Here is a 15,263-nt window from a genome sequence, read left to right on the forward strand (position 1 = left end):
GCAACTACAAAATTACAATACTAATATTTATGGCTATTTTCAACCTCTGTTTTGTTGGCAAGTGCTTCTCATTACAAGTATGGGAAGATGTTCCAAAATGAAAGTTAAAACGACCAAAACTCAGAGCAGATGCAGAGATGCAGTTTGTGTGGAGCTGCATTTACCACGTGCGATTAATGGGATTAATCACGATTCATTTCAGAAAAAATGTGTGATTAATTGGTTAATTTTTTTTAATCGATCGACAGCAATAATAAATACATACAAATACATTTAGACAACTTAACTTAATGATTGCTATCAGGATGTGAAGAGACTTTGAACCAGCATAACAAAAATGTTTCTGAAGACAATCACCTATTGCACCTTTAAATGCTCTTGTGTAAGAGCACAGTACCATGCCTCACTCTGAAATTTATTCAAATAAATCAGCAATTTGATAAATCGCACTAAGCCATAAAGATCTTGTTTAATTTAATTGTGCAGCCCTAACGTAAAGCTTAGGTGAGTAGAGGTGATGAGTTATGGGTTTTGCATTGTTTAACACAAAAGTGAACTTAGGTGAGCTGACAAATCCTCAGTGGAGCCGAGGCAATACTACAACCCCAGGTGGCCTAGCAACAAATCATTTGTCCATCAAGCACAACCAATCTAAATGTTCATCTTATTTGTTTTGGACGTGCTCAAATTAGTTTAGACTGACATAGAACTGTATACAGGACAATATCACATCAGATCTCAAAACGATAAATATGATATAAAAGTAACAATGACAAAGTAAATCATGTCTCCTACCATTAGTCCAGCCTGACTTCCACTGGCTCACAGTTCAGGGTTGGCTGTGGAGAAAAATGGTTGTCAGATGGGACTCAACTTATTCTGACACACAAATTACACATGATAGTCATTTACTTCAAGGTTTTTACAGATTCACACAGTGACAACAGGGTGTGTCCATGTTTGGATTATGATGCATAATTTTGCCAGCCGTAGTTGAATCATTTCCGGGAACGTTTACATTACATTTTTGATTACATCATTAGACAACAGTGTATTATCGGTGTAAATAAGCTTTTTATTTTCTTGATCAAATTTGCTGCAAAAATTTTGTAAGCTCCCGTGGACAAAAACAAACAAACAAACATGGCGTATGTTGCATAAAACATTCCAAAGTCTAAAATGAACCTTTATAAAACAAAGTTCAATCTTTAGGTGTGTTGAATCCAGATGTGTTGAGTCTGATGCAGTGGGGATTTCTTTAAGACTGCAAGGGAAGCTTAGCTTCCCCTATAATGTCAAAAAATTAATGGTCAAATGTGTACTACTGTGTTAACATTTTATTGACTAAAAATGCGTTAGAACACATTCATCTCGAAGACGAGTTCATTCAGAATCAGCTACATATAGCAGGTCGGCTGACTCGATTTCCTTCTCATACATTCCCGTAGCATCACAGTGTATTTCCCTGTTGAAGCCTAGCGTCCATTGACTTCAATGGGGCTGCTTTGAACAGTTTTTTTCAGTGCTTCAAAACTAGACGGTCATTGGATAAATGCTGCGATTATGTCACACCCACGGACGCTCAGCGTCTCTGGGGGTGAATGGAGGAGTGGGCTGGCCTGGACTCCGGGCTTCTGCGTGATGATTGGAGGGTCTGTCAAAAGACTGCATCTCCTTTTGATTGACAGCGATTTTGTACTATAAAAAGACACTGAAGCTATTCGAGCTCAGTCCCATAGTGGATTTTGCAAGTGTAGTCGAAAGAAGAACTGCTGCAATCTATTTCTTGGTATTTGCTTGGCGAAACTGCTAGGCAATTTTCATCATACATTTCACACAATTATACACCACATTCCTTGTTTCAGTTTAACCTAATTCCCACATTTCCTCCGTCGAGTTTAATATCTTTTTTTTTTAGATCATTCATACAGTAGGCTTGGCTAGCGTTGTAGGGGTGAACTAGCCAGCTAGAAAACTGCACACGATGGCAGACAGTGCTAATATTGTCGACCTGATTCTGGCGAAGCCATTTGAAAGTCTTCCTTACGAGGAGAGACTTAGAATTAAACAGCAGGGCAGATCAACACCTTAGATTGATTTAGAGCAAAAGATAGGGAAAAGTAGCGGTGGGCGATATGGGAAAAATATCATATCACGATTTTTTTTAGAATTATCACGATTCACGATTTTTATCACGATTCTTTGTCATGTTGGTTTTACTATTTTGGTTTTACAAGTTGTCTGAGCATTACAGCCAAACTAGAAAGACAAAGATGCATGGCAGATATTTAGGCCAAAGTGGGCGAAGATAAAAATCTGTGTCATAATTTTATCTTTCTTATTAAAAAATAAGAACAAAGATATACATTACAAATACACATAATATACAAATATAACAAACAGTGCTTTATTTTCAGGTACAATAGGTGTCTTTAGCAGAGCATTCAATGAAATTGAACAAATATAAAAATAAAACAGTAGATAGATTGATTCCTAAAGCAACGGTATTAATGTTTTTCAGTCAAGAATAGTGAGTGATTTTTCTCTTTGCGTTTTGTTGTTTTGTTAATGTTAAATTAATAGTTCCCCCAAAAATAAATATTCTGTCATCTGTCTGTCAATTCTGTCATAATGTTTTATTTTTATACCATCATTTACTCAAAAGTTGTTTTAAACCTGAATGAGTTTCTTTCTTCTGCTGAACATAAATGCTATTTTGAAGAAGGTGGAAAACCAAACAGTTGCTGGTCCTCAGTGACTTCCATAGGATTTTTCTTTCCTATCAAAGTCAATGTGGACCAGCAACTGTTTGGTTACCCTCATTCGTCAAAATATCTTCTTTTGGGTTCAGCACAAGAAATTAATAGAAGTTTGGGACAACATGTGAGTGAGTAAATAATGACAGAAATGTTATTTTAGGGTGAACTATCCCTTTAATGACAGCCGACAGCACGTTTAGTGTCCTGTCCCTTTAAGAGCTGCTCGCATCTAATGTACAGGCACGCATCTGTTTCTCTCTTAACTATTTACTTTCATTTTAGAGATAACCAACTCAGTCTGTATGTAAACCTTGTGTGTTTTGACAGTATTACCGCAAACGACAAGTTAGTTGAGTAATCAGGCGCTGTTAGACAGGCTTTTTAGTGCGCGTGCTTCAGGTGTATGCGCTCAGAAAAAGAGCACGTCACAGCAGCGCGCGAATGAAACATTTAACCAGCAAGGCTTGTGTGCAAATAATGTACTTTTGCGATCGCGAATAAGTGTGCAGTGTCCTGTCTGAGTAACTCTACTGCTGTATGTCCTGTTGTACAGTAAATAGAGACGGAGGAGCCAGAACTGTATTTGACATAATGTGTGCTGTAGCACGATACTACGATATTTCTTCAAAAGCAGATCGTGGAGACATTTTTATCGTCCACGATCAAAAATCGTCATATCGCACACCCCTAGGGAAAAGTAACAGGTCTTTTCAGCTCTCCTGGTATGACAAAGTTAGCTGGCTGACTGGAAGTGCTGTGACAAAGAAAATGTACTGCTGGCCATGCCTCTTGATGAAACCATCTCACGGATGTGTTGTCTGGTCAAAGGTGGGGTTTGGAGATCTGTCTAACTTTGACAGGGCATATAAAAGGCATGAAAAGAGCAATGAACACTGGAAAAGACGGCAAGTTGGTATGACAGGGTCGCAGAGTATTTTCTTGAAAAGGAACGTAGGGCAGAATTTACATATAAATAAATTAACAATTTTTATGATGTAGGCCGAAAATGAGCTTCCACTCTTTGAAAGACCAGCAGCCGCTACTGGTCTGATGGTGGAGCTCAGGCTTAACATGGGCCTCGATGGAGAGAATAACAGCCAGCTGTAATCCTCTTTATTCAGCTTAGTTTAACGCACATGAACCTTCTTACTACCACAGCGCTCCATAAGTTCAACAGCTACTGCCCAGTTCTTCATCAGCTTTTGTTTAATTTCCCATTTGGATTCCAATAAATCCCTCAAAGTGGAAAAGTGTCCAGCTACTTTTTCCGCATCCTTGGTTCTGTATGTATTTTTCCAACAGGGGATAAAGTTAAAGGTCTTTGTTAAAGCAATATGACTCATGAGCCAAACTGTCTAGCAACAAAGTGAATTTTGCTACAAACTTTGATTTGAAGGAAAAAATATTTGAAAATTGAACAAAAGGTACAAAACATCAACTAGCGCACCTCACAGCAGGTCTGTCTTTAGGTTTATAGGTTATCGTTAAAAATCAATTTTCCTATGGAGAAAACGAATGGCATTTTTACTTCCGGAACCTGACTGTTGCACTCTATAAAGAATACTAAGCTATGAACCAAACCAATTCACTTCAAGATGAAATTACATGCATAAAAAATGTCCCATTGAAAATGAATGGGATTTCATATCCAAATTCTACTGTTGTTCAATGCACCAGTGGTTTAAAGCACTTCATGAATGTCAAGCTCACCATCTTAAGTATTATGGGAAATATACAAATGATTGTTCTTACCCTTTGCATACAGACGGCACTGCCAAAAACCATCTTGTGAACTTAAATCCCAACCACACCAAGATCAACCATCCATGGTCAAACAGAAAATGAGAAATATGTCATCCATCCAGACTTAACTCAAGTCCTACATCTAGTTAAGCAGGAAACAAACCCACACCTAGTTTAGCAGTAAACAAACCCTGACATTAATTAGTTCAGAAACACAGTATCCTCCAGATGTGGGAGTGGCACAATAGCAAGGTGACACATGCAGTGAATGAACAGCCATGTCTGTGAAGCTTTACTCGGAGAAGAGTGTTGATGTGTCTGTGTCCTACATGCATAATTAAACGAACGAGTGACAGAGTGACGCACATGCCTGGCACAGCTATTCTATAACACAATAATATTCAACACAACAGCAGTTTAACAGACCCTGCACACACCTATGAACACCCTGGGGTGCTGTCACACCAGTTCTTTTAGTCCAAAAAAAAATAAAAAAAATAAAAAAAGAGTGTAATGACGGGTACCTTCAGAGACTTGTGTGAGCAACATTCTTGTCACCAGTCTGTTCTAGTAGTTTAGAGTTGATGTTTAACTCTCCTTCATCTCATAATGGTGAAAGAAAAGGTCACAACAAGTCAATAGTGGCATATGTGTCACGGGCATGTGTTCATATTACACTGTGATAAAGCTCTTTCTAAACTTTCCAATGTTGGCCATGCATCGTTTGGCCATGCATCGTTGGCCATGCATGTTGACAGAGAATAATATTTTTACATTCATCCATTTAACACGTGGTTTTATTCAAAGCGACTTTCATGGTATACATTTTTATGTGTTTTCATGAATTCCAATCCATGACCTTTCTGTTGCTAGTGCCATGCTCTACCAGGCAGCTGAGCTACAGGAACTCAATTTGATTTATGATTAGGGCTGAGTATCATTCAAAAATGTTCTATATCGATACCGGTTCCTGAACGATACTTTTTTTCGATACCAATTTTATTAAATTAGTTTTAACAAGATTACATTATCTCAAAAAACTTTGAGTCTGTATAAATGTCAACAAGCTGAAAAAATAAAACCAAAGACTCATCTCCTGAGCCACTGCACAAAGGAACAAAATATATCCAACACAAAGTTTTCAGTTTACACTAGTGCATAGCTCAGACAGAATCATCATTTCTATTCATTTATTATAGGTTGTTAAAGTTCAGTGTACACCCTGCTGAACAATATTAATATACACTATATTGCCAAAAATATTGGGTCACCCCCTTCTAATGAACATGTTTGACTACTTTAGTAATTTCTATGAGTACAAATCTTAATGTTAAAGCATATAATGATATTCTACAGAATTGTGTGCTTCTAATTTTATAGCAACAGTTTGGACTAGGGGTCGACCGATATGTGTTTTTCAGGGCCGATGCCGATACCGATTATTACAGACCAAGTAGACCGATGACCGATATATTGAACCAATATATATGTCTGGTGTAAAAATTAAAATGAATGTCAAAATTAAGAATAACAAGGGCTCTGACAAAAACCGCCTTCCCTAGTGTTGGTTGCACTTCTTACTCTTGTCTTCCCCCATGCATCCATCTACAATAAGGGTAATATATAAAGAGAGAGTTAAAAGTGGGGCCACTGCATGCTTCATGATTAAGCCTATGAATACTAAATACTACAGCTAAACAGCTTGGGGAAATGTAAGTATTTGGCTTCAATAATTTACATGTTAGAAATGTATGTGTAATAGCATAACCTCTCATAATTCTTCATTAATTATTTTCGGTTGACTAAATCATAACCTACAAGAGGGGGCTATTCAATTCATCATCTAATGCACATCCGTTGATTAATTTAAAAAGCGCAATGTATATAATAAGTGTAAATAATTTAATTGTCTTCATAGCTCCATTGTAGAAGTTGTGAAGAAGACCGCAACTATTTTAATGAAACTATAACACTAATAGCCTGTTATAGGCTCACTTGGTTCAATAGCCTATTGAAATGTCCCAATTTCCGTCATCATAATCTTGGCCTATGTGACAGTATTTTAATCTTGGCCTATGTGACAGTATCTTAGTCTTGGCCTATGTGACAGTAATTTCCATTAGTTTTAATTTACAGAGCAGTGCAAATGAAGGCATAAAACATTAATTTAATTTATCTTTTAATCAAATGAGAGTTAAACTATTTTTTGTCAAATGTTTACTATTAAAATGAAAACATGTAAGAAATAGCGTATTGTGTGATTGTTCTTTTAAACAAAAGTTGTAATAATTGTAGTAGCATTAGTAAATAAACCGAACTTTTATTTTGACGGGTTGCCATGAGGACCTCTTAAGTTTCTGTAGCCTATTTATGATATGACGATCGTTTTACTCAAACGAAACAGTCAAATGCTCATGAAGTAACTCTCAGAGCAGTTCTGGGGATGATGTTCATGTATTTATGTCCTCATTTAGTGACATGGCAGATGCGGAAAACACCGCGAGCGTCGCGCACTTCAGTGTGTGTGTGTGTGTGTGTCAAAACCGCGCGTCTGTGCCATTCACATATACAGAGACACGCCGAACATGCAGAATTCATATTTAAATAGTCTTTTTGCAGCTTAATGTTTACAGCTAGTCCATATCATGAGTCGATTTTGATTAATTCATCCAAACTTTGACTAATTCCGTGACTCCGCGTTATACAGTAAATGCTATTTATATGACTGGATTCCGCGATTCCCCCTGCGTTTCCCCCATCTCGGAAACCATAAATAGATAATATTGAGGTTTTTAACAGTGTAGTGGATTGTAATTTATTGCAACTTGAGCAACGTCTGCTGCTGCCTTTGAGAGAGAACTGATGCGTGAAGCAGCACCAGTTAACAAGCGCTTTCGGTGTGAGAGCGCCTTTAGTCTTCCACGTTGATTGGTTGGACTCCTGACTCTCAACAAATCAGATGCGCGGTGGGCGGAGACTGCTCTAGGCCACAGAGTGGTGAGTTCCGACAGGCTGCATCAGAGCCAAATAGCGCGTTTCAAAATTAAATAATTTTATCGGCACATCGGTTTTGAAAATGACCGATGCCGATTATCATAAAAATGCTTAATATCGGTGCCAATAATCGGCCAGGCCGATAATCGGTCGACCCCTAGTTTGGACAGGACCCTTTTATATTCTAACATGACAGTGCCTCTGTGTATAAGGCACGGTTCAAAAAGACATGATTGATTCAGTCAGTGTGGAAGAACTTGACTGGTCTGCAGAAAGCCAAGTCCTGAACACCTCTGATGTGACTTTATATGCAGACCTTGAGCCAAAAACTCACCAAACACCAATGACTTGTACATAAGGGTACTGTCATTTTTGATGCGTCCAAAACTGTTGCAACAGAGATGGAAATACAATTTTTAAATACATGAATTATGTTTCCATCTTTGTTGTCACAGTTTTGTTAGTGCCTTTTTCTGTTCTAAAGAAGGGGGTATCCCAACACGTTTGTCCTTATAGTGTCTATACAAGTCATTGGTGTTTGGTGATGAGTTTTTGGCTCACATCTCGCTCAAAAATGACCAAAGAGTTTTGATATTACGCAGCACCTGAAAATAGTCCCCAGCTAGGTAACTAGTTATGATATAGCTCGGGACTATTTTCAGGTACTCAACTGTTTATCTCTTGGGGAGTTGGATAATGAGCCTTTTTTCAAAAACAGTGGAGTGTTTCTTTAAAAGTCATATTTCAAGATGGATGAAGTGCATCTGTATGATTTGTAACCAGTCTGTCTTGAAAACAAATGAATCGTTACACCCCTACGCCTTCAAAAGCACTGCATTTTATGGGACTGAAATGGATCAGCTTATTCTCTCCATCACTCTCCCCCAGTCCCGTTCTCATAGCTTCCCAAGGTCACATCACCGTCTGTCTGTCTGTGGGTGTGTGTGTGTGCCTTTGAGCAATAATACACTCCACTACAGTCAAGACATTCAGGACACTCAGCACATCCAACAACAGTGGCATTATAATTCTCCATGCATCTATCTGCCGGTATGTTCAGGATAACTTAATTGGCTAAACATCTGTTGCAAAATCCTTCCCGAATAAAAACATATAGGCCTATACGTGACATAAACAGCTCCCCATACCTTCAGTTCCAGTCATCCTGCTCAGTCTTCTTCTCAACACAGAAATATGATACTGTGGATAAATCTAAGAGGAAATCCAAAACTGCACACAGACAACGACCCTCAGTGCGGGGTATGCTGTCCTCTTGACACTTCAGTCAGCTTACCCCTCATAAATGTAGGATTATCACATGCTGAAAAGAGTAAAAAAAAAAAGCATGTAAATTAGTAAAGTAGACATGTAGAGCTTTCCTCAAAATAAATGTGGAGGAAATATTTGTCCAGTACAATCTTAGTGTGTTAAAATGACAAAAATTCGATAATATTTTATGGAGTTTATATTTAACTAGACCATTTTACAACCAATCAAACATGTGTGAGAATTTCACGCAGAAAATGTACACAAAACACGCACGTCTACATATTAAACATTAAAATAACATGTCAAAAGCTGCAACTGAAACACAAGACTAGCTAAGTGTACGAAGCTAACTCTCTCGTCGTGCCATTATAACTCGAGCTGTCACTGTCAGATTTCAGGATGACATGTCACACGGATGGCTAAAACACAAATACACACCCATTTCACTTCATGAGACAAGCGAACGTGGCTGAAGGCTGAATTAATCCGATCATTTCCCTGGACTGTCCGTTGATGCATTCGCTAGCTGAGTTAGCTGCCAGGCTAGCTGGTAAATGGGCAGTTAACGCCCAACCCAGGCTAATACTATTAGATGGTCGATATAACGCGCCGCTGAACACTATCGTCAGCAGAGACTGAAAAATAAAAAAAAACACTCATCGGAAACATTACGCTCATCCGCTCGAACGGAAGGAAGGACGACCAACCCTTAAAACCGGCTTCTAGTTACAGCGTAAGCTGTATGTAAACGCCTGTCAAAGTCATACAAACAGACAGCATCAGCATCTGATCAAGCCAATGAGCTTGTTTGGGTGGCACCACGCAATGGGACCTGATATCAGCAGCATACATATAATATATTTACATGCGAGTGGGTGGCTTGAGATGTGTGTTGATCTGTGATCATACAAATTATCACCTAACTTAGCCTGCTACATTATCCTCATTTTACCAACAAGCACCCTTTGCGTGGAAGTTCAACTATTTACACAATAATTCATCACGTAATCATTCATTTTAATATAACTGGTAACAAATCTATTTGGACATACTGGTTTATGAAGGTTTATTGTTTTTTAACTGAAAGTGTATTTAAGGTAACTTACTGCAGTAGTGAATTGACAAATTCCCAATAACACCGTTGTTTTTATATGAATGAAGGCTACAATGCAATATTTTGTACTGTGTGCTGTATTTTGTATTGTTTTGAAAGGACACTTAAAGTGTACACTTAGTATATTAGATCTGTGTGATTAGGAGCGGTTAGCAGTGAGATGTTTTGGCGTAAATGTAAGTTTTTGGTGTTGTCTGACCTGCTGCACCTGATCTCGCGCCGCGGCTAGGCTGCTAATGTCATCAGCAACACAGGCTAAAACCGACTAGCTCGCTAACAGCTCAGCTAACAAACTGGCCGACTGTGCCCAGACCCACAATCCGAGCTACAACACCTCGGCGATGGCTTTGAGTTAACTCTGTATAAGTATGGAAGGCAAAAACGTGCGCGTTTTGCGGTTACAACTTACATGAGCGCTGAGAGAGAATTATGCTGATGTCCGTTAATTTCTCCCGATGAAACACTCCCAAGGTGACGTCAGCGGCGCGCTCACAACGCGCGAGGGAGCGTGGCACGATATGACGGAGTGACCGCATCAGAGGCTCAAGAGCAGAACGTAGTCAGTGCACTCACTTTCGCTTAAAGGAATATTTCACACACAGTGTTACCAACTAATTTTCTGGGGAAGCTGCTAAAGGAAGTTCGATTTGTTGCTAAATGACGTTTGTGATGTCATTGCACGATTACCTCATTGCGTAATTATGACGCAAAAATGTGTCACTATCAAATCTCAGCAAAAAATATATTTTATACATGTTAAATTAGATTCGTTTGTAAAATAATAGGCAATTAATACATTATATAATATTCAAATATAAATAACTATTTTTAATACAACATTAACAGTTTTGAACCATTACAATTATTTATTTTTTTATTAGCTAATAAACTAGTAACACATTCTGAACATTTATAGCTTTAAGCAATATATTAGTAATGATTAGTATGCTACAGCTACACTCTAAGAAAAGTCTTTAAAAATAGGGCACAATCTACTATGTTAATATTAAATAATTTTTCGTATTGATTTTTTCACATTTTTTAACCTGCATTTTAAATTGCGCATTGTTTTTTTGTGTTTTCGGATTACAGGGTTACAACAGATAATGTCCTGAAAAATTACTAGTAACTTTTCCATTTTTTTTTTTTTAGATATTTTCCTTACAGTGTACTTACTAACTGATCAACAATCACAGGTACAAGCTAAGGTGTAAATTAACAATTATTCATAAGGCATCTTTGGTTTCTTAATTTTGTGGAATTTAGGTGGAATTTGTGTTATCAAAAGTTGCTAAAAAAATTGCCAAATAAATGTTAAAAATAGCTAAATTTGTTGCTAGGTGGTTTTCCAGTTGTTTAACCTCAATTTATGAAGTGACGTGAATGTTTTCTGTGCACAAAAAACATTGCATTTTTATTTACAAAATAACATGTTCACGAGAGCACCATGATGCATCAGTGTTGTGTTGGCGTGAGAACTGGTCATCTCATGCTGCTTTTGTGAAAATGCGTTGGATATACATAATTTGTGAATAAAAACATAATATATTTGTTGTTGCTGTTTTTTGCGTACACAAGACATCTGTTAAAAATATCTTAATTTGTGTTCTGCACAAAAGGGTCTTATGGGTTTGGAGCGACATGAGGGTAAGTAACAGAATTTACATTTTTGTGTGAAATATGTTCACATGTGGTTATAATTGGTCATTGTTCTGTTTTACAAACATTTTCAATATTTTAAAGATTTATTATTTTGAAAAATGGTGTTTATACAGTCTACTTTAAGTACTTTTGTTAAATTTATACATCTGTGATTATGGTATAATTCCTTAATTATCTGAAATGTCTGCTAGCAAATATTATGCTACCATACCTGTTTATAATGATGCTGAGCACGGAAAGTCCGGAATGTTTCATTCATATTTCGCTGTATATCCTATGTTTTTATTAATAATTTGGGTGTATTTTACTGTTCATATTTGTGTGTTTTTCAAAATAAATAAATTAAATTAATTTCGAGTCTTTATTCATCATTCACAGCTGTTGAAACAGCCTTTAAATTAGTTTGGGCATATGAGGACATAAATTAGGTTAAACTACAGCATGTCCGCCCATAGAAAATAAATAATTATAAAAAATTACCAATTGATTACCAGCACACAACTATTGATCCGCAACGTTGCCACAACGTCGCAGTTACGAACTGGCAACGTCACAATGTTACGTCGTGGCGACGTATACACCTTTCACTTTTCCGGTTGCCACACAATTTAACTAGTTACATTGCCACAACGTAACTTTGGTCACCAGGTTACGTTGCAGTTACGTAACAGTTACGTATTTGTGTTAGCTGGGTTAATCCCCTTGTATCAGTCACTTTTGCCAAAAAAGTGGTACGGTATGGTTCGCTATTTTGGTACCATTCACAACTTCTGACAATGGAAACGGACATAATTGAGTACGTACCGTACTGTACCGCTCAGTGGAAACGAGCCATTAAGCGCAACAAGCTTTTCAATTTGGTACTCGCAGAGCCCTGTCACTGAGCGCGCACATAGAGCGCGCGAGTAGGCTACAGAAAGACTTAAAAAGACGTGCAAATAATACATTTTTATGACGATGCAACAATGACCTATTAGGCAACTAACAATTCTGTCGACTGTCCCAAAATGTGAGCTAAAGCAAAAAAGTCTTGTATCGCAGTGTTCAGCTCTAGATGCACCGATGTGAATAGGTCAAAGACGCGGTACAGCTGAATCACTCACGCTGTTTTCAAATGACTGATTTGATCTGATGGTTTGTGAATTTATTTACTCATCTAACCTACACGCTATATTGAATAAATGCTTTGCAGGAATTTCCCTCATTTTAAAGTCGAAAGCTGCGGGGATGAGCAGTGCGATATATGCGCAATCCCGCACTGAAATTCAGGACCTGATTAAACAATTCTATTGTACAGAGAATTGACCTTTCGCAAAGAGCTTGATTGACAGGCGATCTGACCAATCAGAACGCATATATTATGTGCCGTCGCTGCTATCCGGCATCTTGCCCGACAGCTACGACAGGACTCCATACAAATACATGTTAAAACGGGGTAAAAAAAAGATCGACTGAATTGAAACTTTTTCAATATAACTAAATAGAAAAATGTGCAGAGAGTTAAGCTGTGCTGTTGTTGGTTGCCACAGTAACGGTAATAAGGTATTCCTTTAAAGTACCTGTCATGTCCAGCGCTGTATGCATGGTTTAATATACTGTATGCAGTGCTTAAGTTAAATACTGAGTGTTAAATAAATTGTTAAAACGTGTGCTCTTATCATTCTGTGGACAAAATCCTCTGAACTTGGCCCCGATCGGGAGCCGTTTATGCACATGTGAGCTCATCGGTTTTCAATGCAACTAACTTCGCATCACTTCATGTCATCTTCCCACTCATTAAACTATGACAACAGGTCCTTTACTGCAGAAAGACCGTCACTGCAACACTCTAAAGTGATGAAACTATGGCGCCATGTGCTTTTAAAACAGTTTTGCAAACGGTCAATTGTGAAACATGGCTTTTCCACAACTGTTTGAATCCTGTTACGATCAAGTATCATCTAAAATCAGACAAATTATAGGTGTGGGCAGTTGGATAATTTGATGCTCAAGCCACAACAGTTCTTTTCTAGCTATGTTTGGAACTACATTCACTAGCAAAATAACCCTTTCAAATTTCCAGGTTTCTCAGCAGCAGAACCAAGTTAAATAAACTTCAAATGAATAGGAGGTTGCAAGTTTTATTTTTTGCAGTCAATCAAATAGCAAAGCTCAACGTTTTCATGATGGTCACAAGGCTTTATTAGGCTTATACCCAAACTGTGACGGTACATTCTGGTCAAAAGTAGTGCCACTTCAGAGTACACTTATCCATTTAAGCAGTTATGCACGAGACATGTAGACTGAGAATGACACTGCAGGACAAGATTAAGGACTATGGGGACCAAAGACTGGATCCTTGGGATACTGGGGCATGAAAGGGTATTTCAAGACAGGAGGCACAAAAGACCTGATGGGTTGATAACCATAGAATGGCAGGTGCATCGGATAACCTTGATACTGTTGCTGGGGCAGGTGTAGCTGCAGGAGTGGTCATTTCAGCCTGGCTTTGGAAGCCAAACATGGGAAGAAACTTTGTGTACCAGGGATGTTGAGGTCGTGCTGGGGGAGCAGCTGGGTCACCTTTAGAGTAAAAGTACAGATCAAATATTGGCCTGGGATTCATGGTAAGAGGGGTTGCTGGATAGGATATTGAAAAGGAGTAGTTGTAGATGGCACAACAGGAGGCAGGGTAGCAGGTACACCAGGATAATATGGAGGATACCACCAGGGTCTTCCAAAACGGGAAGGGTCAAACATCTGTTGCATGTCTGGGTCACGGACAACAGGCGTGGTTGGGGCAATCGTTGACTGTGTCAGAGGACAGGAAAGAGTCACCTCTTGGTCACCGTACAGCAAATGGAGTTGCTATTCAGCATCCTGGGGAAGACATGAACCTCAATTAGAGTAAAGACAGTATAATTAGACATGCTATGAATGACAATCCTGTCAAGTGCAACATTTTTACCGTCACTTCCCAACAGCTTCCTGTGAATGTGCAGTGACAACCAGCAAACCACCAGTAGTCTCCAATGTGAATGAGCATGTTGGAAGCAAAGGCTGCCATGATCCATCCACTAAAAGCAGAAAATGTAGAATATTTTTATTAGTCAAAATATGAATTAATCAAGTATAATTAATGTGAATTTAGCCAATTATGTATCAAATTATTCTTCCATTATAATTAATAATAATAAACATCTGTAAAAATATAAAGGGGGCCTCTTTCCTTACTATAACACGTCTAGGAGCCCCTTCTCTCTAGGGAGGAATCGAATTGCATGTATAAGGAAAACAGACAAAAAAGGTAAAACACATATGTATGAAATGTATTGAACACGCCTAGAGGACACAGAGGATACAGAAAGAGGACACAGAAAACATTCTGGAGATCTTTTCTGCAGAAAACTTCTCGGCTTTATTCTCATTTTGTAATAAAGTCTGTTTTCTGGCATTAAAACCCCAAGACTTTGAGAGTGATTCTTCATAGAAAAGGCAGAAGCCGCCACAAAAACCACCGTAAAGGGTCTTTCAACTTTTAGATTGAATATAAAGAATTAGGGGACTTGCCTTTAAGTTTAACATCATCTGCTCTGACCCCAAGTGTGACAATCATGCCAGAGGAGAAGCAGGACATGGCAGGGAGGCGAGGACTCACAGGACAAGACATTTGCGCTGGCTTTCCCCTTATAATGATTGGCAGAATAAACATTCCACCCTGTTAGGAGATGAGAAAGTGATAT

The 15,263-nt window shown here is 38.3% G+C and overlaps 1 protein-coding gene across 6 annotated transcripts in view; it reads right to left on the reverse strand.

Annotated features, from left to right (window-relative positions):
• Positions 1–10,550, reverse strand: part of LOC306857275 (transmembrane and coiled-coil domains protein 1-like) — a 38,085-nt gene extending 27,535 nt beyond the window's left edge. For 2 of the 6 annotated variants that reach the window (XM_079397133.1, XM_079397131.1), the window contains exons 1-3: positions 10,289–10,395; positions 8,645–8,817; positions 796–839 (exon numbers count right to left, since the gene is read on the reverse strand). Coding sequence is in view for 2 of the 6 variants with exons in the window: in XM_079397135.1 (XP_079253261.1) it covers positions 796–798 (3 nt within the window). In the remaining 4 variants the exon portion in view is untranslated. Of the gene's footprint in view, positions 1–795; positions 840–8,644; positions 8,818–9,203; positions 9,401–10,288 lie in introns of those variants that run through there. The other 4 variants (XM_079397136.1, XM_079397134.1, XM_079397132.1 and 1 more) reach the window with 3 other exon arrangements.
• Between the last annotated feature and the right edge of the window lie 4,713 nt (positions 10,551–15,263).

Source organism: Barbus barbus (genome assembly GCF_936440315.1).
Source record: "Barbus barbus genome assembly, chromosome: 37".
Lineage (NCBI taxonomy): Eukaryota > Metazoa > Chordata > Actinopteri > Cypriniformes > Cyprinidae > Barbus > Barbus barbus.